Genomic DNA, 24,704 nt, shown 5'->3' with positions numbered 1-24,704 from the left:
ATTCGCCATCCACAACCCTCCTCTCCGAGCCTCCCCGACGACCCCACCGCCCTCAGCTCAGAAGACATTCACTGAGTGCAGCTGCACGTCTCCGCCCACTTCCACAACGCGCACATTTGCTGGTGGCATCCGGTGCTTGAAGTGGAGGTACTCACAGTCCCCGACCACTGCCTGCAGAGTGAAAGATGAAGTTAGGCCTGGATGCGAATCGCGGTCTGCGACCCTGGAAGACGCTAACCGCAGCGAGCCTCTCTCCTCAGAGGGTCTGTTGTCCGTTGTAATGGGACACAATGAGTACAGTACAAAGGTGTTTCCCAAGTGTGGGCGGCTGATGTCACGACCACTAGAGCGCGCACTGCTACTACAGCGGGAGTTAAAGGTGGTGTGGGTGATAGTGGATGTTGGTCTCAGACCAACAGGGAGGCTGGTTTGTGTTCACAACACCCTGCTAGGACACCCATCCCAAGGGCACTTGGCTCTGGATCACTCAGTCTTGTCGCTGTTAAGGGCAGGTCTGTGTCAGGAGCTGGGCCCCTGTCTCAGCACCCCAAGACCTTTCCCCCCACCCTCACTGCAGCTCAGTACTCTGCTCTAGACCCGGGTCTGACCCATTCCTCTTCAAAGATGCACCTTGAAGCCGTCTTCTGTGGCTATGAGGAGCACTTCAAAGGGTTGCCCCCGTTGGAAGGGGATGCCCGAGCCCCGCTCCTCGCGGCCCCATTTGCCTTGCTCTTTAGTGTTGAAGACAACCTCGGACGTGTCGAGCCTCGGGTTAAAGTGCAGGGCGGCGTCTGCCCCCTGCTCCTCGCTGCACAGCAGGTTTATATGGAACCTGCCGGGGACAGTAGGCCTCAGAGATCAGCAACCACCATGCGCAGGTCCCCGGGCACGCCCACACCCACACAGAGTCCCTGTGTTTATAGCCAGGATACAGTTCCAGACGCTGGAGCTGTCCTGGAGTTCTGGTGTGATGGACGGCCTGCTGTTCCTATATTACAGGAATCCCACCCCAGATGAGAGGGGCCAGTAGCATGGACCCCATTATTCCTGATTACCAATTCTCCCACAAAGTCCAAGGTCTCAATTTTAGTAGACCACGGGTTTGATGACCAGGTACCCTGGGCATCCAGGGTGGCATCAAGACCCAAGGCAGATTTTCAGGCTCCTGAGAAACGGGACATGGAGCTCCTAGGACTAACCAGGGACTTTTGAGGTTGCCCTAGAATCCTAAATTTTTAGGGAGACCTGTGCACCCACCCACGAAGTCTTGGAGGAAAATTAGCGAATACATCCAAATTAAGATAGCAACACTTGACAGAAAAGGCCCCAGGGACCCCATGTATGGGCTATAAGAAACAGGGATCTACTGAGCCAGGAGAGCCCCCACACTTTCCCCTGGAGCCCAGGATGTTACCTGCCAGCCTGTTCCGGGACGACGCCTCGGATTCTCATGACTGTGCCAGTGCGGACGCCCTGAGGCAGAGGGGTCTTGTGGTTGGTGGCCTGAAAGATTTGGGTGGGGCAGGGATGGGAACCAGGGAGACAAAGAAACAAATGGGTCAGTTCCAGCTAGGAACTCCAGGGAAAGGCCCGAAGACAAGAGGGGATGCAGATTAGAGAGGCAGAGACAGCATGAAGAGGGACCGACACAAAACAGTTACAAGGAGGGAAACCAGCAAGGTACGGCCCATCAGGACCAGCCGGTGAGACCCAAGAGACAGGCCACACTCAGCTCTCCGGGTGCCTGTATTTTTGGGCTTTGACGAGGAGGTTTCAGCAAGGCCAGGCCTCCTGATCTGTCCCACCCTGGTCCCAGCTCCTCCAGTCTCAGAACACTTACGGGGCTCGCAGACATGGCTGGTGCACCAATATGGAAGCAATGAGGCCGGGAGCCGCAGGAGGAGACCTTAAGTAAAGGGTGCAGCTCCACCCTTCCCACCCAACACCCACACCTGGCACAGACCCCGGCCCTAAGGGCAAATCTGTTAAGACTGGGCCAGTCTCCTCCTGCCCTGCCCCCACAGCAACTGGGGGCGCGGCTGTCTTCCCCTTTCCTAGGATTGTAGAATAGGGATATCTTTCAGCACCAAGACTGGAGAGGTTCTCTCTCTACCCCACTCCCTCCATGGCCCCACCCGGCACAGGACTTCTCTGGATCCAGAGAGACTCATCAGCCAGAACCGCCACCACCTCTTTCCCAGAGGGAGCCTCCTCCCAAGAGCCAGGCTGTTCTGCTTGGCCCAGCCCAACTCTACCTCTGGCAGACATAATAGCTCAATGGCATTTATTGGGGGCCCCAGGAAACCCATCATTCCTTCTTGTCATATGCCAGGCCGAGGTTACCAGAGTGTTGTTATGTCTGGCACATTGGAAGTGCCTGGTGGTGGAGGGTGAAATGAAGAAGGCACACTTAGCAGTGACCCTACCTAGGCCTCTGGGTGTCCAGATGTGTGTGTCAGCATCCCTGAAGCCACCAGGACACACGGAGAGCAGCCTCCCCAAAATATTAACATACAGAGGACTGAGTTGGAGGGAGCAATTTTCCCAAAGAGCAATCTGCCACAGGCGTTTTGTGGCCCCTTCCCTGTGGTTCTGCCCTGGGTCTCCATCCCTATCCTTTTCCTCTCAAGTGTCCAGCAGAGACTTCTGACCTGAGCCCATCTTCCCACCCAGTTAGGGTGAGATAGGATAGGGGTTAGTGGGTGTCCCAGCTCCAGTCACCACCCAGATAAAGTAAACACAATTGGGACACTGTTAAGAGCCCGGGGTTTCAGTCGCCAGGACTCTAGAGGAAGTGTGGGGGAAATCAGAAAGAATGGAAAAGGAAGTTTCTAGAAGGCAAGCAGAAGAGGGTGGAAGTGCGGACCAGTTACCACTCCTAACAGCCCAGCAACCTTCCTGGAAGATTTTCCCCATCCCTACCCCCCCTCCTCTGCCCCACCCACCAGGTGGTAGAGCCCTGAGCCAGATGCATACTGGGAATAGAAAGCTAGGTGGGGACTGCTTCCTCTCTGTTCCTCTGTCCCAATATCCAGATTCCCAGCCCTAGAACACACATCAAGGACTCCCACGTGGAGGTCCAGAGAGGGAGCAGAGGATTCGAGAAAAAGTGGGGAACTGCAGTGCTAGGGAACAGCACTCCTCTTTTTGTGTAGGAGAAAACAGGCTTGAGCTGGGCGTGATGACCCACACCTGGAAATCAGCACTTGGAGGTGGAGGCAGGAGAATCAGCTCAAGGTCATCCCTGACTTCACACTGAGTTTGAAGCCAGGACTGCACACCACTGTCTCAAAAAACAGCAACCACCGGGCTTGGTGGCGAACGCCCCCATCTCAGCACCTGGGAGGCAGAAGCAGGTAGATCTCTAGGAGTTAGAGACCAGCCTGTTCTACACATATTTCGAGCTCCGAGATAGCCAGGGCTACATAGAGGGACCCTCTCACAAAAAGCAAAACAACAACCCAAATGGACAATGGCTGGAGGGATGCCTCAGTGGTTAAGATCATGGCTGCTCTTGCAGAGAACCCTAGCTCAGTTCCCAGCACCCTCATCAGGGGTCTCATCACTGCTTAAAACTCCAGGGATCTGACGCCCTCTTCTGGCCTCTTCAGGTACCCACACACATGTGCACACGCACACACACACACACACACACACACACACATATACACAATTTAAATTTAAAAGCAAACCTTGGGTTAGAGAGGAACATCTTAGAGCAGGTTTTGAAGGCTTTACCTTGGGACTCTACAGGACAGGGACACATCAGAGGGCTGAACCAGAGGACATCTGGTTTCATGTTGCAGCCCCCTCAGCTTGTCACACTTAGGCCAAAAATTGTGGCTCCTATTATTCTAACTTCACGCTCTGTGTAAACCACTGTCTGACACTTGTCTGAACCTCGCTTTGTTATTACTGATTCCCACGGACCGGCTCTCATTTCTGCATCAGCGCTGGACCTGAGTTCATGTGAGGCTCTTTGCAGGTCTGGGCTTGTCCTCAGTGATTGGCCAAACGCTTGCATTCAACCCTTTATCAGTTCCTATATCTGCCTCCTGTCTGGGAATGGAGAAGTGCTGAGTCCCTGACTGACTCCTCTTTGTATCAATGATCTTTGTTATAATTTGAATAATATCCCCTTAAACATATTTTTTTCATTTTTAATTCATTAGTGAATGTATTTATTTCCTGTGACTCATCTTTACAGAAACATGCTATGGATTAAGAAAGATTTTAACAAAATAGGTCCTTGAGGGTTTTTTTTGGGGGGGGAGGGGGTTGCTGTTGTTGTTTTGTTTTGTTTTTAAGACAAAATTTTATATAGCCCAGGCTACCCTTGAACTTAATTAGCCAAGGATGGCCTTGAATTCTTGATCCTCTCTACCTCTCAAGTGCTAGGCATGTACCACCACAACTGGTCTATGCAATGCTGAGGGTTGAACCCAGAGTTTTGTCTTTGCTAGACAGGCACCCTACCAACTGAGCCACATCCCCAGCTCTGCCGTGGGAACTTAAAATCCAAGACAACCCAGGACTCATTCCATCAACGTCAGTCTGGTGGATTTTTTTGTTTGTTTGTTTGTTTGTTTTCAAGACAAGGTTTCTCTGTAGCTTTGGTGCCTGTCCTGGAACTAGCTCTTGTAGATCAGGCTGGCCTTGAACTCACAGAGATCCGCCTGCCTCTGCCTCCCAAATGCTGGGATTAAAGGTGTACATCTCCACTGCCCAGCCTGTTAGAATTTTTATTATTTTTTATACACAGTGAAAATAATGAAGTGAAGCTGGGCAGTGTGGCACATACCTTTAATCACAGCACTTGGGAGGCAGAAGCAGGCATATGTCTGTGAGTTCGAGGCCAGCCTGATCTACAAGAGCTAGTTCTAGGCCAGCCAGGCCAAACCAAAAAAAAAAAAAAAAAAAAAAAAAGAAAGAAAAGAAAGAAAAGAAAAAAAAAGAAAAGAAAGAAAGAAAAAGAATAAAGAAATAATAGAACGAGAAGATAATAATATTTATGATTTGATGAAAATCTAAACTTTAAAGATTTTATTTTGACTTAAGTATGTGCCTAGAGGTGGAGTATGTGCACGTGAGCGTAGTGTCTGGGACAACTAAGAGAGGGTGTTGGGCCGGGCAGTGACAGGGGGATCTCAGTGAGTTCGAAGCCAACCTGGTCTACAAAAGCTAATTCCAAGACAGCCAGGACTGTTACACAGAGAAACCCTGTCTTGAAAAACAAAAGAAAGAAAGAAAGAAAGAAAGAAAGAGGAAGGAAGGAAGGAAGGAAGGGTATTGAATCCTCTGAAACTGGAATTACAAGGACTTATGAGTGTCTGACATGAGTTTTATTTTATGTGTATGGGTGTTTTGCCTGCATATGCGTATGTGTGCCATGTGAGTGCAGTACCTGAGGAGGTCAGAAGAGGGCGTAGGATCTCCCAGAACTGCAGTTATAGACAGTTGTGAGCCACTGTGGGTCTTGGGAACAGAACCTGAGTCCTCTGGAAGAGTAACCAGTGCTTTTAACCACTCATCCATCTCTCCAGCCTCCTCTTTCTTTCTATTTCAATGAAGTCTCCCTGTAGTCTCAGCCTCCCCACTGCTGGGGTTAAAGGTCAGAGTCACTGCACCTGTGGGAAAGCAAATGATTCTGATGATAACTATAGTGAATTGAAGACTCGGGCCTTGTCTCGTAGTGTTCAGCTCTGTTTGTGAACTTATTTAATTAAAAGCTCTTGATTATTTTAAGCTGACAGCATGGTTTTACCAGGCATTCATTTTTCACTGTTCTAATTGTGCAGCAAGCATTCTAGGTGATAAACTAGGTCTTGTGCATCTCAGGGCCTGGGAATAAAATGCTCTGGATGACTCTCTTCTCTGGCTTCCTGTCTTTCCCCCTTCCCAAGTCTCATTGTGCAGACCAGGCTGGCCTAGAACCCTCAGAGATCTGCCTGCCTCTGTCTACTGAGTGTTGTGATGGAAGACAGGCACCACCAGCTGTGACAACCCGCCCAGTTTTCGGAGACAGCCTGGAGTTCGATGATTTGGCTAGGTTGCCTAGTCATCAATCCCCAGGGAGCCATCTGTCCCCAAATCCCCAGAGCTGGGATTACAAGTGTGCTCTGCCATGCCCGGTTTCTTACGTGGGTACCGAGGATCAAATTCAGCTTCTCACGCTTGTGGGACAAGCACTTTACCAAGGGAACATTTTCCCTATCCTCCTCAAGGGCAGCCCCAAAGAGTACGAGATGAGTTGGCCACCCCTCCTGGAGTGATTAACAGTGCTGAATGGGCGGCTCACCTAGAGGTCTTTGTTTGGTTTGAGATTATAATACAGTTATAATATTTCTCCCTTCCCTTTCCTCCCTCCAAATCCTACCATATACCCCTCCCTAATCCTTTTAAATCCATGCCTCTTTTCCCCTTATATATATTGTATATATACATACATTTGAATATATGTTTAAATATGAAGTGTTCAGTCTAACCTTATTTTATGTATATTTGCAGGGCTGAGTGTTTGGCACTGGAGGACTAAACACATGCGCTCTTCCTGGAAGAAGACGCCTCTGCCGCTCTTCACTTTCCTCAGTTGCGTGGGGCTTCCCAAAGTTGAGGTGGTGAGCATGACTCCCACCCAGCAGTCCCAGAGTACCTCCACCGTATTGAAAGGCCAAGAGAGGTGGAGCCAGCATCCAGGGCGCCACAACCACACTGCATGCCATTTTAAAATGCTTCTTGTCAAAAAAGAATTTCAAATATGCAATAAAGCAGATTTAGGCATAAAAGACCTCTAAATGAGACACAGTGTGTTTAAAAAATGGACCTAGGCTTGGGAGAGAGAGGGAAAAGAGTATAGACAGTTATAAAAAAGTCAGACATAGATTAAAGGAGTAAAGTAAATATAATAAAATAAATATTAAAAGTAAGAGTAAAAAAGAAACCACGTAAAGATGGAAAATACACAGTCTGGATTATGTATATTATTGTGTTTTCTTTAAATGTTTTTACTATGAATGCGCTAAGTACAGAGAGACATGTATGGGCTGCAAAGTTAAACTTATACACACACACACACACACACATTTTAAGGGTATCTTGACTTCAAAATTTGGGTCTAAGGACTTGTTGCTTTGGAAAAGAGGTTCTGCTTTTGTTTCCATAGAGGACAGAAAGCTGTGGATTCCTTCCAGGCTAATGTGATTGGATCAAATAAGACTCCCTGAAGCAATGGCCCAGATGGTCCAACATCCATGACAGCTTCAGGACTGCTGGCTGAGATGGACCCACCACACAGGATGCCCCATGAAAGACCTGATTCACAACATCCCCAACCAGCAGGAAGTAGTCTAGAGAACAATGCTCGAATTCCCTAGATAATTGTTTATACATGTTTGTTTTCATTTAAAGGGGGATATGATATAGAGATGGATACTTTGCGTTGGTATGGATCTTGGACTATTGATACAATTTTAAGGTCAGATATTTTTAAATATTTTTAAATATTTAAAAAAACAATTTTAAGGTCAATTTTGTTATATGTATGCTCTTGTTTAAGGTATTATGTTTGTGCAGCTCATCTAAAAATGTAATATATAGTTAAAAAGTACAGATTACTAGATAGTCATTTAGAATAGTTAAACTTGTAGTCATGTTAGTTAGGTTTTTTAGATATACAGAGATATATTTCAAATGGATAGGTATTCTTAAAAATCTTTCAAAGGCATACAGAATATGGCATTTAAAATATTTTAAGAACTTAGACTTTTCTCAACAGTGAGACATGTTTGCTTCTGGCAGCACCAATTACTTCAGAGAGGTTGCTGGGCATTGAAGAAACTCACTATGGAATTTGCCTTCAGTGTGACCTGGCTTGTCATTTGGGCAAGAAACTGCTCTTTCCAGGACTGCTTGATGGTATGCTGTAAAAACTGGACATGCAGGGGCTGGAGAGATGGCTCAGAGTTTAAGAGCACTGATTGTTCTTCCAGAGGACCTGAGTTCAATTCCCAGCAACCACATGGTGGCTCACAACCATTTGTAATAAAATTTGGTGCCCTCTTCTGGCCTACAGGCACACATGCAGACAGAACACTGTAAACAAAATAAATAGCCGGGCGGTGGTGGCGCATGCCTTTAATCCCAGCACTAGGGAGGCAGAGGCAGGCGGATCTCTGTGAGTTTGAGGCCAGCCTGGTCTACAAGAGCTAGTTCCAGGACAGGAACCAAAAGCTACAGAGAAACCCTGTCTCGAAAAATCAAAAAATATAAAAAAATAAAAAATAAATAAATCTTTTTAAAAAAATGGACATGCAGGACCCGCAGAAAAATGACTGCTGAAGCTGCCTAAAGAAGGTGAGACAGTCTTTCAGGGTTCCTGTTTCACAAAAGAGTCTGCCAGACATTCTGCAGGACACAGAAAAAAGTGACTGACAAACTGCCAATATAGGCGAAACTGTCTTTGAAATTTCCTGCTTCATGGAAAAGTCTGCTGGATACTATGGGCCTGTAGGCTGAAGATGGATGCTCCAATGTTACAGAAGAACTTTGGGTGACTATCCAAGCAGCAAGATGTCTCTGTCAATTATAGAGTTTTGGATGTTGCTTACAATGCACTTCCTGTTTACTTAGGTCATAGTATATCCTTCAGAGCCTTTGATGGAGTTGAAAAAAGATATAATTATAAAAGATAGATTAGATATACAACTTTCGGCTCACAAAGATAGGATAGATGATGATAGAGCATTTTTTAAATTTGCCAAATGGAAATGGACTAAATACTGTAACTATAATTTTTGCTCGAGAACTATTTTTGTTGTATATAATCTTGCTAGGTTAAAGTTTAAACTTTCCCTTTTAATTAGACAGAAAAGGGGAGGTGGTGTGGGACTCCTCTTAATATGCTGTGAATATGTTTTATTATCATTGGTTAATAAAGCAGCTTCTGTGGGCCTCTGGAAGGGCAGAATAAAACCAGGTGGGAAATCTGAACAAAAATATAAAGTATGCAGAGTCAGAGAGACACCATGTAGCTGCTGAAGGAGAAAGATGCCCACAGGAACCTTACCTTACCGGTAGGCCACAACCTCATGGTAATTCACAGACTAATAGAAATTGGTTAATTTAAGATGTAAGAGTTAGCTAGAAATATGTCTAAGCATTGGCCAAACAGTATTGTAATTAATATAGTTTCTGTGTAATTATTTCAGGTCTGGGCGGCTGGGAATGAATAAGCAATCTCCCTGGTCCTCTGGCCCTTACAATCTTTCCACCTCTTTTTTGCAATGTTCCCTGAGCCTTAGGTGCTGGAGTGTTTTTGTATCTGCTGGGACTGGGCTCCACAAGTGTACGTTTTGAGTGGCTGTGGTTTCCTGTAGTGATTTCTCTCTGTTGCAAAAAGAAGTTTCCTTGATGAGGGGTGACGACCACATTCTCTGTAGGAATAAGGAAAATGTTTATAGATTGTTGTTAGGGATTATGTTGTTTTAGTAAATTAGTGGTTGTAGATTCTCCTCCAATAACCATGATATCATTAGCGCTGAGAAATTAGCTAGGTTTCTAGTACCAGGCACGGTTTCCTCCTGTTGAGCAGGTCTTAAATCCAATTAAAGAACTGTTGGTTACGACCAAGCTGTGTGCGCCACTACTGAGCCCTTAGGATTACTGTGTCATGCTGGTTGTTGATGTGGCTTATTGGTGCTATAGCTGGGTAGGACTGTGACCCAAAGTTTTAAGACAAAGGAGACAGAAAAAAATGAGGATAGGGATGCCATGCTTTTACCCATATTTCAGTTACTTTGTGAGCCCAAGGGACGAATGTCAAGTGTGGTGGCACATGGCTAAAATTCCAGTCCTCTAGAGCAGAAGTGGGGGGGGGGTCACAGATTTGGATTATGTGAGATCTTCTTTCTCATACACACAGAGACACCTCAGAAAGGTAATAGAAAAGAGAGGGAGAGAGCGCAGGACAGAGAGAGAGAGAGAGAGAGAGAGAGAGAGAGAGAGAGTTATGTGGGAGTGAGCTGTTTGGCAATATAACCGCTTGTCCCTCAAGGGCTACCTACTGTCCTCAGTGGGTAGCTCACAAGAGTCAACAATGTGACTTGGACTTTGAGTTCTCAAACTATGAGATAACTAAATCTTTTTGCTATATAAGGCAGCCTGCTATTATACTAAAACTCTGCAGACTGATTCAGGTGTTATTTCCTGGAAGAAATAGAGAAAGGGGGAAGAGAGTGAATTGAGCAACAGATGAAAAGTAGCTTCTTAGGCCTGAGAACCTTAATCCTGAGCAGAAACACTCATTGAACCAAGAACTTCCAAACTGGGAGGAATCCACAGCACCAGATACCTCTGAAAACAGGCCCAAAGCAGGTGGCTGTGGGGTGGGGGGTGATGGTAAAGGGAGTTTCTGGATAGCAGTGTCCTCTGGGTTCCAACCTCCTGCTCACCCATAGGAAATGGAAGGCAGACAGAAGGGACAGCTGGCCTGAGAGCGCATGCAGGTGAAATTGACATAACCCTTGACTTGTTTCAACACACTTAGCAAACCAAGGGATTCAGTCTAACATACAGAGAAACTGAGGGCACCCAACGGTAAGCAAATCGACATGGGGGCCAAGAAGCATAGTAAATTATGCAAGGAGACATCCCCACAGATACACCGCAGGGATGACTGGAAAAGGATGCTACATTGTCTCAGTAATACCAACACCAAATACTCAGCCAAACAAAATTACTTAGTGTATCTATTCTAGACAGTCCTGGGTGGGACAGGAGCCCATAAGAGACAGAATGGGCAGTTACATCACCTAACAGTTAAGCAGAGAGAAAGTAAAGGACTGGAGACCTGGCTCACTGATTAAGAGAACTTGCTGCTCTTTGTTTTATGTTTGTTTGTTTTTTCGAGACAGGGTTCCTCTGTAGCTTTGGAGCCTGTCCTGGAACTAGCTCTTGTAGACCAGGCTGGCCTCAAACTCACAGAGACCTGCCTATCTCTGCCTCCCGAGTGCTGGGATTAAAGGTGTACACCACCACTGCCTGGCTGAGTTTGCTGCTCTTGGATAAGACCAAAATTTGGTTCCCACCATGCACATCAAGTGGCTCATGACCACCTGCCACTCCAGTTCTAAGGAATCCCATGTTCTCTTCTAGTATCTTGGGGGAGTGGGAGAGAGAGAGAGAGAGAGAGAGAGAGAGAGAGAGAGAGAGAGACAGAGAGAGACAGAGAGAGACAAAGAGAGATCTTTAGAGGTTGGGAGCCACCTGCCTCTGCCTCCCAAGTACTGGGATTATAGGTATGCACCACCATGCCTGACTAAATAAAAAATTTAAATATAGTTTAAAAGATTAGGGTCAGCCTGGTCTACACAGGGAGTTCTAGGACGGCCAAGGTACATAGCAAGACTTTGTCTCACAAAACAAACACAAAAAATTAGGATAGGCAAATGGCTCAGCAGGTAGAGGAAAGGGCACTTGTCACAAGACTGGGAACCCTGACTTTAATTTCCTGGACTCAAACGTGAAATGAGAGAATCCCCATGAGCTGTCTTATTTTTAAATGTTTTTAATTAAAGCAGAATTATACAGCTTTCCTCCTTCCTGTATTGTACCCTCCCTCCACTGCTCCGTGACTCTCTATAACCCTTCCCATGTCTCCCCACTCTCAAACTGATGTTCTTATTTTTTGATTATTAGTGTTACATATGTATGTATACGTATGCACACATCTATAAATACAACCTGCTGAACCATTTTTGTGTGTATATTTTTTCAGGACTGACCACTCTATGTTAGACAACCGATAATGTGATTCATCCCTCAGAGAGGCTAATTCTCCTTCTCCCAGCAGTGCCTGTCCTTTCTAGAGGTGCCCACGCAATTTTCTCTTTCCATGTTGACATACCTACTGATATTGCCATCGTTCCAACCTTATCTACGCAGCCATTTGTAGGAGAGAGTGTTTTCACAGCCGACTTCCTGGTACTCTGGCCTTACAAACCTTCCTCCCCTCTTCCGTGACACGTTATCTATGTATACCCTGAAAACTAGGCAAGGGTTCACATGCCTATAATTCCAGTTAATAGGGACGCTGGGGAGGAAAGAGCCATTGAGCTCATAAGTTCAGCAGCCGTGTGACAACGCAGCTCTCTCAAAAACAAAAAACACTAGCCAGGAGTGGTGCTAACCACCTGTAATTCTAACCCTCCAGAAGTGTCCAAGGCCAGCCTCTCTAGACAGGCATCCTCATTACGTCATCTTTAAAACTGTGTGACAATCCTTGATGCACTGCTGTGATGTCCTGGGAAGACAGGGCAGCCTACATCCTCAGCATCACCCTGTGGAATAGTCCTTTACATATGTCGCTGTGATTGGTTTACTAAAGAAGCTGACTGACCAATAGCTGGGCAGGAAGAGATTGGGCGGGAGAGCCAGACTAGGTGGCACCCTGGGAGAAAGAAGGACTGAGTCTGGAGTAGCGAGTAGACATAGGGAGAAGCAAGATGGACAAGCTGTACTAAGAAAAGGTACCAAGCCACATGGCAAAGCGTAGATAAAAATATGGGTTAATTAAAGATGTAAATTAAGCCAGGCAGTAGTGGCACATGCCTTTAATCCCAGCACTTGGGAGACAGAGGTAGATGGATCTTTGTGAGTTCAAGGCCAGCCTGGTCTACAAAGCAAGTTCCAGGACAGCCAGTGTTGTTACATAGAGAAACCCTGTCTTGGGGGGAGGGAGGAGAGAGATCATTCAACTTTTGGATGATCCATCTGCATTAGTGGCTGCTGCTGCCGCAGCCAAGGCGGAAGCCCTGAAGCCAGGCAAAGATGTGGGATTTGGTCTCTTTGACTAATCCCCTCAGAGCAACCAACTCAGTCATCTTAGTTTGAGAAACATGGAAACAAAGCCTTACTTCTCTATTTAGAGAGAGAGAGTCCAAGGCCAGCCAGGATGACACAGCAAGACCCGGGTCTCAAAAATGAAGAGATCTCTAGCAGTGTTGTGTATCTATAATCCCAGTACTTGGCTGGTGGAAGTAGGATTAGGAGCTCACGGCCAACCTGGGCTAAATAACAAGTTTGAGGGCAGCCCAGGCTACGTGACAAACCAACAAACCAACCAGAAATAAAATTATTTACAGAACTCTCACATAAAATATTAATTAATAGTTGTCCATGGTGGTAGCGCACGCCCTTAATCCCAGCACTCAGGAGACAGACAGGTGGATCTCTGTGAGTTCAAGGCCAACCCAGTCTACAAGTGAGATTCAGGACAGGCTCAAAGCTACAGAGAAACCCTGTCTCAATAAAAACCAAAAAAAAAGAAAGAAAGAAAGAAAAAAAAGAAAATTAAAAATATCACGGTCATACTGTGATTATGAGGAAAGATGGATGGTGCAGTTATAAATTCCATTCTTTTTTTATTTTTTTGGTTTTTTTCAAGACAGGGTTTCTCTGTAGCTTTGGAGCCTGTCCTGTAACAAGTTCTCGAACTCACAGAGATTGGCCTGCCTCTGCCTCCCCAGTGCTGGGATTAAAGGCTTACAACACCACCACCTGGCTTCCATTCTCTTTTTAAAACATTTTGTTTTGTGTATGTGTGTGTGTGTGTCTGAGTATGCATGCACAAACTCCTTCAAACACGCATGTGGAGGCCAGAGACCTTGAGTGTACTTACTTGGGAACCCTGGTTTTGAGATGGTTCACAGGTTAAGAAACATCTGTTGTCTGGTCCCTCCTGTACCTGTCTCTCCAGGGCTGCTGGGGTTACTACAAGCACATGCCTTCACATGCCTAGCCTAGCTTTTTTTTTTTTTTTTAGACAGGATTTCTCTATGTAACCCTGGCTGTCCTGAAACACCATTTACAGACCAGGATGGCATCAGACTCAGAGATCTGCCTGCCTGGAATGGAACTCCCTGCCTCAAACTCAGAAAATTCACTTGCCTCCTCCTCTCAAGTGCTGGTATTGAAGACGTATGCCACCATACCTAAAGCCTTTTGGACGAATGTTCTTTGGGTATTGAACGCAAGTCCTTTGCTCACTCAGCAATCATTCTGCTGAGACACCTCATCCCCTTCTTGGACATTTTTATTACCATAAAAGGAGGCTTCAATTCAAACAAACTTCACTAGTTCACTCATAAGAGAAGGGGATCCCAGAAATGTAGTATGACTTCCCAAAATAGGCCAGAAGAGATGAAGTAGATCTCCCCTGGGAGACTTACGAGGAACTTGTTTGCGGACTCCCTTGCAGCTAGACTAACTCGACCAGGTGCAAGGGAGGCAGTGTATGCAGGCATGAACATGTACCCCTCCCTGGGAAAGTATGGATGGAGATGGTGTTTCCCCAAGTACAGTGAAAGATCCCACAGAGTAGTGCATGTGGCTTGAAATCTGGAGTCTTAGGCTTTTGGCTACCTTTTGTGATGGCTACCTTTTGTTTGAAGTGTTTCAGTCTTTCTTTTCCTGTGAGTGGGGATTTTGAGATGGGGTTTCTCTGTGTAGTCCTGGTTGTCTTGGATAGCTCTGTAGACCAGGCTGGCCTTGAACTCACAGAGATTCACCTGCCTCTGCCTCAAGTGCTGGAATTAAAGATGTGTGCCTCACCGCTATCCAGCTGAAGTGTTTGATTCTTATCAGAGTTCTTCCGGAAGTTCTTCAGAGCCTTTGCAAAACTAAGCTAGTTATGAGAAGACCTGACACACCAAGTCTCATGGCTGAGGCTTGCTTAGGCAAATGTCTTCTTTAAACAACTCCAGATAAGAGGTTTTGGAAATTGACTCGCTAAAATTTGTAAATAATGTAACAATTATAAAAGGGCTTTTGTGAAGCAATGGACAGTCAGTTCACCAGCCGATTCACCCTGCTGCCTTGCTAAGCCCAAATTCATCCTGAAGTGACCCAATTCCTCACAAACCCATGTATAGCAGAACACCAACCGGTATCCAGCGTCATGGGTCTGGGAGAAAGAAGTGATCACGACACCAGGACTGGAGATAAAAAGCATGTTCTCGCTCACGGGTAAGAGGACTCCAGGCTTCTGCAGAGTCGGGAATTTAAACTCCCCATCTCAGGAGCAACAAAAGTACAGTTGCTAAAATGCCTGTCAAAAGGAAAAGCACTAACTGCACAATTATTGCAAATATTAAAGATACAAATAGAGTGGTTTCTGATAAATCAAGGAAAAGGGCCCTTCCCAGTGGAAAAGGGGGAAGTATTTAATCAAGAAAAAAAGGATTTTCAGGTTGAAGAAGGAAAAGTGTTAAATCAAAGCCTACAAATAAAAAGGCCCAAGAAATAAAAAATAAAGGAAAGAAAGAAGCCTCTTCCTGGTAGAGGGAAGAAAAAGGCTCTTTCCGATAAAAAAAGAAAAAAACAATACTAGCTGGAACTCAGGGCTCTCCAGGTGCAGCTGCCTGTCGTCTCAGTCACGGGCCTCCCAGTGCAGAGCAACAGTGACTCCCGAATTCCAGAGCAGACGGGCGGGGCTCCAATGCTGCAACAGGAGATGGCACAGCAGCCCAGAACATAGCATCTTCCTGTCTGTCTGTTTGTTTGATTTTGGTTTAAATGTTTATTTTTCCTTGCCGGGGTGGGGTGGGGGGACTCATTATCAATGGTCCTTTCATGAGAGAAAAATTAAAACAACCCCAAGGTCAGCTAAGACAGTCGCAATCAGAGATAAGCACTAGGCCAACTCTGTTTGACTTTCCAGAGGGGTTAGTCATTCGTTGTGTGGAGGGTGTTCTCTTCCCGTGATCATCTGAGCACTCCTTACAGGATTCTCTAACTTTCATAGTAAATGAACTGAGAGCAAATGTTTACCTATACCACGGAGTATGCTCTCAGCTGTTTATCATTACTAAGGATTTGACTCTGCTTTTTAAGTTGCTTTCTGGAAACTCTTGGCTAAATTCTATAAAAATGTAACACCTAAAACAGAGCAGCTTGTTAGCGTGTTAAATAATGCAGCCGCTGAGGTGGGAGCACATAGAAATAATGTCTTACTGCTGACGAGCCCCCAAAAACCATTTTTCCACTAAATAAAATACAGGTAAATTGTTCCACACGGTTAGTAATTGACAGGCCGCACTGACAGGACACCGGGTTCTATAAAAAGGACCATCATTTCAAAACTCCATAAAGTACTCCGTGGGTGTCGCCTAACGTTACCTCTTAAAATCCTACAGATATTTTTACTTTCAAAACAGGGTTTTTCTGTATAACCCTGCCTGTCCTGGAACTCGCTTTGTAGACCAGGCTGGCCTCAAACTCACAGAGATCCACCTGCTTCTGCCTACTGAGTGCTGAGATTAAAGGCATGTGCCACCACCGCCCAGCCCAGAGATTGTTTTTAATTCTTTTATAGATGGTTCTTAAAAAGGACAAAGAACCATCTTACACACAGATTCCACATGCTCCACAAAAAAGGCTGTAGCCACTCTGGGTCATACAGTTCAACAGTCTAAACTCGCTATAGTCAGTCAGCTTTTATTAGATGCTTCTCAGCCTGTGAACACTTTAACTGACTCTGCTGTTTATTTAAATTTGGATGATGGTTTATTGGATAGATTAAGAAGAGTCAGAGTTTTATGGTCGTAACGGACAGCTTTGAAACCCCGGTTAGCATGTCAACGTGCATATACTTAGGGTGAACCCAGCCTCAATGTTGGAGATTTAAAGCTGCTGTAGAACTGACAATGGGCAAACGTCTTACATTATCTCCACAAATTCCTTGTTATAAAATAGCCACTGGGAGGAAAGTCCTCTTACCTCAGGGACAGTAGGAATAATTTTGGGAAGAAGTAGTTTAACATCTCCAGGATTTTTGTACATCTAGGAATTATAGATGAAGATTACAAAGGAGCAATTAAATTTATGCCTTATGAAAAAAGGACTATACAGAGAGAAGCTGGAGACAGAATTGCTCAGTTGTTATGACTCTCGTATCTTAAAGGCAAAGCAGCTCCAACATGTAGGATGGGAGGGTTTGGAAATACTAAGGAGGAAAAAAAGTATTTTGGCAAACTGTTATTAACCATGAGAGGCCAAAGTTAATTACAAGTAAATGACATTGGGGTTGCAAGTTTGATGGACACTGGAGCTATAATTTCTCAAGAATCTTGGAATCCCAACTGGCCTTTACAAGACGTCACCACTCAGTTTTTAGGTATTGGGACATTATTTCAGGTGAAACAAAGTATAGAATGGATTAAAATGTGTCGGACCTGAAGGACACGTGGAAATATTAAAGCCTAAGGTGGCTGACATAGCCATGAATTCATGGGGAAAAGACTTGTTACAACAGTGAGGACCTCTAATATTCCTGTAATTTCAGAGACAGCGCATAAGACGATGAGGAAAATGGAATGCATCCCTGGTAACGGTACTGGGGAGAATTATCAAGGGAAAGCACAGGCTAAACAAACTGTCCAGCAGCAGGACAAGGCAGGGACCGGCTGTCCATATTTGGAGTAGGGGCCGCTGCCCAAAGCCCAGCGGCTCTGCCTTTAAAATAACTAACACTAAGCTTGTACGGGCGGAGCAGTGGCCGTAACTGAAGAAAAACTGCAGGCGCTTGAAAAACTAGGAGAAGAACAGTTAGATGCTGAGCACTTGAAGACACTGCCTGGCCTTGGAATTCTCCTGTGTTTGTAATAAAACAGAAATCTGGAAAATGGAGAATGTTAAATGATTTGAGAGCCGTATACAAAGTAATCCAGCCTGTGGGGTATTTACAGCCTGAAGCTCTTTTATCTTCTTTATTACCTAAAGACTGGCTATTATAGTTATTGATTTACAAGACTGTCCCTGTGCTATCCCTTTACAAGAACAAGAGAGAGAAAAATTTGCTTTTACAGGGCCTACTCATAACAATGCCCAGTCTGTAGATGATACCAACGGAAAACCCTTCCTCGAGGACTATAGAACGGTCCAACTCTATGTCAGTATTTTGTGCATCCACCCCCGGAAGTGGTTCTTCCCATTGCTCAATGATGTCCTCAGCCCATTATTTACTGTTATCGGATGAGAGTCTAGTGGCTGCTTCTGATACAGATACCTTGGAAAGAATGTTTTTTTAAAATATTTATTTATTTATTATGTATACAATATTCTGTCTGTGTGTATGCCTGCAGGCCAGCAGAGGGCACCAGACCCCATTACAGATGGTTGTGAGCCACATGTGGTTGCTGGGAATTGAACTCAGGACCTTGGGAAGAGCAGTCAGTGCTCTTAACCCCTGAGCCATCTCTCCAGCCCCAGAAAGAATGTTTAATGTAGTACAGAAAACCATCTTTACCCTGTTAAGAAATACAGATTGCTCCTAGAAAAATACAAAGAGGAGATTTTCTTAATTACTTAGTATTTAAATTAAATAAACAGAGAATCCATCCACAAAGGGTACAAATTAGAAGAGATCAATTTCACATTCTAAATGGTTTTCCAAAAATTTTGGGTGATATCAACTGGTTGCAGCCCACCATTGGATTGCCTACTCAAGAATTAAGTAATTTGCTTCAAATCTTGCAAGGGGACTCAGATTTCAACAGCGCAAGGCTATTAACAGCTGAAGCAGAAAGGGAATTGGCTCAAGTAGAATGAAAATTGCAAGATGCCTGTGTAGATCAATTAGATCTCATGACTGAATGAATGTATTTTAGTAAATTTACCTTCTACTTATTCCCCTACCGGACTTGGAAATGTTTATCTAATTATTCTTTACCAATAAAAGGTAAGGAGTCAGATATCAGGGTAAGAACCTGAGAGATCAGAGAAGCAGGGAAACAGCCACCAGGGACCTCCTGTCTCTTTAGTTCCCTCTTCCAAAAGGCTGAGACCCTCTCTCAGCCTGACTTATTACTTCCTGTCTCCTATCTGTCTTCAGTCCTCCAAACTTCTATGGTTAATTTTGGTCAGCTAGTGGCTAGCTCTGACCTTTGACTCAAAGCAAGCTTTTAGAATGGAATCAAAATATTACACTATACAAAGGTATGATAATATTTTAGAATAGATATTCCTAGTTCGCAGAGTTAAAAGGAAAAAACCTACATAGGAAAGGTTTCTGAATTAATTCTAAAGGGAAGAATAAGACTTTGTCAATTGTCAGAAACGGATCCTGCTGAGATTGTACTACCTTACACTAATGTTAAAATTATGCAATTGTGGTGACTAATGATGATTGGTAACAATTAATTTCTTAGGAAAAATTAACAACAACTATCCCAAAAGAAAATGGCTTCTGCCTATAAAAAGAACTGAGCCGGGCGGTGGTGGCACACGCCTTTAATTCCAGCACTCGGGGAGGCAGAGGCAGGCTGATCTCTGAGTTTGAGGCCAACCTGGTCTACAGAGTGAGTTCTAGGACAGGTTCCAAAGCTACAGAGAAACCCTGTTTCAGAAAACCAAAAATAAATAAATAGAACCTAATGGATTCTTCCCCGCACAGTGAGAAAAGCCCCTGTTTCTGGGGCTCTTACACTTTATACTGATACAAATAAATCAGGAATGGCCGGTTAGAGAGCAGAAAACATCAGCAAAGAAATTCAAAGTCGCTAAGCTACGTGTGTTTGCCTCCTCCAGCCGCCGTCCCGCAATCAGTCACGGATCAGGGAATGCAGTTTGTTGAGCCAAGTCGGCAGTTCGTAAAGGACTCAATTCGGCTGGTTAAAAGATACACCAAACCCGACAGAAAAGAATTCCAGAAGATTGCCATGGCCACAGCCATAGGATTTGCTATCATGGGATTCACTGGCTTCTTTGTGAAATGGATCCATATCCCTATTAATAACATTATTGTGGCTGAGCGCTTTCCCTTTGCAGGAACTAGGAGCAAATGAAGAACTTATGAAGTAAAAAGTTGCTTGTATACTTTGTGTTTTTCTTTCTTTTTTCCCTCCCCAAGAGGTTTTATATTTCCAAACTAAAATAATTTCAAAATAAACATTTTTCCCATGACAAACATTTATCAAAAAAAAAAAAGAAATTCAAAGTCCATCCACTTCAGCTCAGAAGTCAGAGTTCTGTGCCATTCTAATGGTTTGATTAGACTCCAATTAATCTCTTAATATATTACTGATCTCACTCATTGTGCTGAAGGGGTTGTACTGCATGTATTAATTTCTAAGCTTATCCTGATGATTCAGAATTGACGTTGCTATTTACGCAGCAGTAACAGGCTATCAGGATAGAAATTTTCCTCCACATATCCCTCATATTGGGTTTCATACTGGATCGCCTGGGCCATTAGCAAAAGGAAATGACAAAATTGATCAATTACTGAGAGGAAATGTGTTAGAAGCTTTAGAATTTCATAAAAAACATATCAATAGTAAAGGTTAAAGAAAAAAATTTCCATTACATGACCAACAAGCTAAAGAAATTACCAAAAAAACTGTCCTGTTTGTTCATTGTATAATCAAATTCCTTTACCTGCAGGGAGTAATCCTAAAGGTACATACACACAAAAAATGAATTTGGTAAGTAGATGTATTTCATTTAACAGAACTTGAAAAATTAAAATATATTCATCTTACCATTGATGTAAACTGTGGATTTCAATGGACATCTGCCGTAAGTCCTGAAAAGACGGATTCTATATTTACACATTTACTGGAAACAATGGCTGTAATGGGCATACTGAACAAATTAAACTGATAATGCCCCTGCAAATGTGTCTAATAAAATGAAGGGGTGTTTGTTTGTTTGTTTTGCAAGCTATAACATAAAACACATTACAGGATTACTGTATAAACCTCCAGGACCAGCAACTGTTGAAAGATCCAATTGCACTCTGAAAGAGATGCTTGTTAAACAGAAGGGGGGCCAGACGATGGTGGCGCATGCCTTTAATCCCAGCACTCAGGAGGCAGAGGCAGGCGGATCTCTGTGAGTTCGAGGCCAGCCTGGTCTACAGAGCTAGTTCCAGGACAGGCTCCAAAGCCACAGCAAAACCTTGTCTCGAAAAACCAAAAAAAAAAAAAAATCAGAAGGGGGTATGTGGACTCCCAGGGATAGATTACCATCTTTAGCAGGGCTGTGGTGATGCATGCCTTTAATCCCAACACTCAGGAGGCAAAGGCAGGCGGATCTCTGTGAATTTAAGGCCAGCCTGGTCTACAAGGCTCCAAAGCTACAGAGAAACTGTCTGGGGGGGGACCTGAAAAAAAGAAAAGAAAAAAATAAAGATGGTAATTTTTTTTGAGACAGGGTTTCTCTGTGTACCCCTGGCTCTTGTAGACCAGGCTGGCCTTGTACTCACAGAGATCCTCCTGCCTCTGCCTCCCGAGTGCTAGGATTAAAGGCGTGAAGGTGTGCACCACCACTGCCCAGCTTTTATAAAGATGTTTTAACATCAAAATTGAAAGCCGAGAAAGGGTAAGATGGGGCCGAGGGTATGCTTATGTTTGTGCAGGAGACAAAAGGCTGTGGATACCATCAAAGTTAATAAGAAGAGGAGTCTCTTGGATGTCTGGGCTGCTGATATGGGCGACATGACTCTGAGAAAGAAAGGCCTTTGTATCAGACAGCTGATCCTCCCACCGTGGACAGCATAAGAGTTTGTGTGACAAAGGGAGGCGATTGTTCCACAGGCTCAGAAACAACCCAGGATGCTACAATCCTGTTCTTTGCTGTCTGTGATAACTGTACAGGTAGCCAGGTAACAGGGACCAACTGTACATATCAGGCCTATATCTCTACTCCTCCAGTTAACACAGGAGTAAGCTGGGTAGATATGGATATCCTTGTGATAGTTAATGAATCTTCTTGGCCACCTGGTTTTTATGACAACCAATGATCTGTGAAACCTATGGAGAAGGGTAAGGAAATCATAAATTAAACCGTGTGAGTGCAAGAAATTCCTATTTGTATGGGTAACGAAATTCAAGGTCTAAACAAAACTTGTCAAGTGTGGTTACCTGTAGTTTATACTACCCAGAATTTCCATACCAAGCTTCATATGCTTTAAGCATCCGGTTTTAGAGGACAGGAGATTAATGCTACTAGTTCCATAATCCACCACTCTCTAAGGTGTGAGTTACCAGCAAGGAATCTGGCCGGGTAAATGGGCAACAATGTAAAAAAGTGTAAAAAGAAATCTCAAGTGTTAATTAATATCTCCACGGAGACACCACTGATTGGAGCCCTTTTAGCTCACTTCGAGGAATTAAGATGGCACAGATGGAGCAGAGTGGAACTGTAGAAATTAGCGCTTCTGTTAATGACCCTATCCGGTGGCAAGGAGCTGGAATGGCAAGTCCTCTCCTGAAACTTGGCAATTTGGTTTGGATTAACTTGTGGAAATTGGCAAGTGCCTTTTGCCCTCTTAAAGCACAGGAAGGAAACTTAGACATTTGTCCTTTAGACCGGATCAGAGCCATTCTTTGTGGTGGGTGTACCACTCCCTGACTTGCAACTAAGATGGCCTGTACAAGAACACCTAACGACTACAGCATCGCATGTGAACACTGTGCCCTCCACACCTGTGTTCAGTCTAGCGTGTCTTTAAATGTAACTTCTGAAAGTTTATTCATTCTTAGAACAAGGCCAGCAATCTGGATGGATACCAGTGAGGTTGTGGAGGCCATGGCAAGACTCTCCTGTGGTGATCCTGGTGCAGAAGTTCGCTGAGGGAATATTAAGAAGAACCCATTAAATGCTTGGACTGATTACTGCTGGAGTTATGGGAACTGTTGCGTTGATTCCTATCGCTACAATGACGAGACCAGGGCTTCATAAGGAATTCAGACTGCTGAGTTCGCTAGGGACTGGCATAGCATTCTGCAGAACTTTGGACTCCACAAAATAAAACAGATAGTGAGACAGTCAATAAGATAGCTATTTTGAGACGAGCTGTTATATTGTGGGGAGGTCAGTTAGGAATACGGAAGGAACAGAGAAAAATCAGAATGCTGTGGGAAAGTTGCATCCGATTGTATTTAAGGATGACGAGTATGACGTCACAAGTATGACGGGGGAAAGTTAAGATGCATTTGATGGGTCACCCTAATTCTCAAATGATTTATGATTTACAGCAAGAGATTAAGAAAACGCTCTCAAACAGGTTACCTGATACAACAGGAATGCTGTCGTAGAAAGCCTTGCCGGTGCCTTAGCCTCGTTCAACCCCGCACGGCACTTTAGTAGAGTTCTCGTTTCCAGCGATTGCTGTCCTTGTTCTAGCAGCAGTCACTTTTTTGGCTTTAAAATGCAGTTTGGCTTGTTTCCATAAGACCGTGAAACAAAGCGATAGAGAAAAGGCCGTATTGGCTGGAAGGCTGAACAGTGGTCAACGGAATTATAGCTTAAACAGAAGAGGGAGGTGCAGCAGTGGATCCCGCAGACTGTCGCATCTGGCTTGAATTCCCGAGTGTTAGCACCTGGGCTTTGAACTGCCTTTCACGATTGTTCATGGCTTGATACCCTTCTTTCTGAAGGATTCCAGAGGCTTTGCTAAACTTAGGTAGGAAAAGACATGGAAAATGAAGAAGTTTCACGGCTGAAGATCGCTTGGGCAAATGGTTCCTTCAAACAACTCCAGATAAGAGGTTTTGGTATGTGGAAATCGGCTTGCTAAGAGGAGGACATTGTGTAACAATTTTAAAACAGAGAGAGAAGGTTCTTGTGAAGCAATGGGCAGTTGGTTCACCAGAAGCTATTCACCCTGCTGCTCTGCTAAGTCCAAATTCATCCTAGAGCGACCCTAATGCTTCCAGGGACTCACGCAAAACAGAACAGCGACACCCATGCCAGCAGTGGAAGCCCTGGCAGTAGAAATGTCTCTGCATCAGCTAGGTCTGGTAGCAAATGTCTACAATCTCAGCACATGGAAAACTGGGGAAGAAGGATTGCCATGAACTGGAGGCCAGCCTGGGCTGCATAGCAAGATCCTTTCTCAAATGAATTACATGTTCCTTTTTAAGGGCCAAGGAGAAAATGAGATCAAAAAAAAAAAAAAACTTGTATCTTATTGGAGATAAATTTATTCAACATGAGCTAATGGGCCAATCAGTTTATAGTTCATGTAGAAAAAAAATTATTCAAATGGTCTTAATTAATTAATTAATTAAAATGGTCTCAGAGTAATCACCAACGAAGTCAACACCAGGAGGGATTAGTAGGCTCAGGAGACAAGTAGAGAAAAAACAGCCTTCACAGGACAGAGACAGGAGGAGCTCTCTGAGTTCTAGGCCAGTTTGCTCTACATAGCAAGTTCCAGGCCATTCAGGGCTACATAGTGAGGCCCTGTCTCACACAAAATGAAAAATAGAACCTCTCTCTCTCCCTCTTTTTTTCTTTTTTTTTAAATGTTTATTTATTTATTATGCATACAGTATTCTGTGTTTATGCCTGCATGCCAGAAGAGGGCACCAGACCTCATTACAGATAGTTGTGAGCCACCATGTGGTTGCTGGGAATTGAACTCAGAACCTTTGGAAAAGCAGACAATGCTCTTAACCTCTGAGCCATCTCTCCAGCCCCCCTCTTTTTTTTCTCGAGCTTTTTGAGGGGGTAGATGCTTTTAGAAAGGACCTTCAGATGGCCTTGAACTCACATTCTGGCACTGGACTCCCAATCCTCCTGCCTCCACCTCCCAGATGCTGCAGCCGCATGCATGCACCCTACACTTAAATACTCTCCCTTTTCTTCCCTTGTGTTGCTGAAGATGCAGTCCAGAGCCTGCCTGTGAGTGGCAGGTACTTTAC

At 44.5% G+C, this 24,704-nt stretch overlaps 1 protein-coding gene across 1 annotated transcript; it reads right to left on the bottom strand.

The window, feature by feature from the left end:
- Positions 1-28: 28 nt before the first annotated feature.
- On the bottom strand, positions 29-23,746 carry Lgals7 (galectin 7). The gene is made up of 5 exons (XM_041654615.1): positions 23,723-23,746; positions 23,068-23,136; positions 1,415-1,503; positions 631-832; positions 29-171 (listed from the first exon to the last, which is right to left on the bottom strand). The coding sequence occupies exons 1-5, from the start codon at positions 23,744-23,746 to the stop codon at positions 58-60; spliced, it is 498 nt and encodes a 165-aa protein (XP_041510549.1). The 3' UTR covers positions 29-57.
- Between the last annotated feature and the right edge of the window lie 958 nt (positions 23,747-24,704).

The sequence above is a fragment of the Microtus oregoni genome, unplaced genomic scaffold, assembly GCF_018167655.1.
Source record: "Microtus oregoni isolate MIOR12 unplaced genomic scaffold, Mior012 000006F_ref0000085, whole genome shotgun sequence".
NCBI lineage: Eukaryota > Metazoa > Chordata > Mammalia > Rodentia > Cricetidae > Microtus > Microtus oregoni.
Note: the sequence above shows the minus strand (reverse complement) of the source record. Positions and strands in the feature narration are given on the sequence as shown.

Coding starts and splice junctions, on each gene's coding strand:
- Lgals7 (XM_041654615.1), bottom strand. CDS start 23,746: ATGGGTGTCGCTGTTCTGTTTTGC. Junction 23,137..23,722: donor GTGTCGCTGTTCTGTTTTGC/GTGAGTCCCTGG, acceptor ACTCTACTAAAG/TGCCGTGCGGGGTTGAACGA. Junction 1,504..23,067: donor CAGCATTCCTGTTGTATCAG/GTAACCTGTTTG, acceptor CAAATCTTTCAG/GCCACCAACCACAAGACCCC.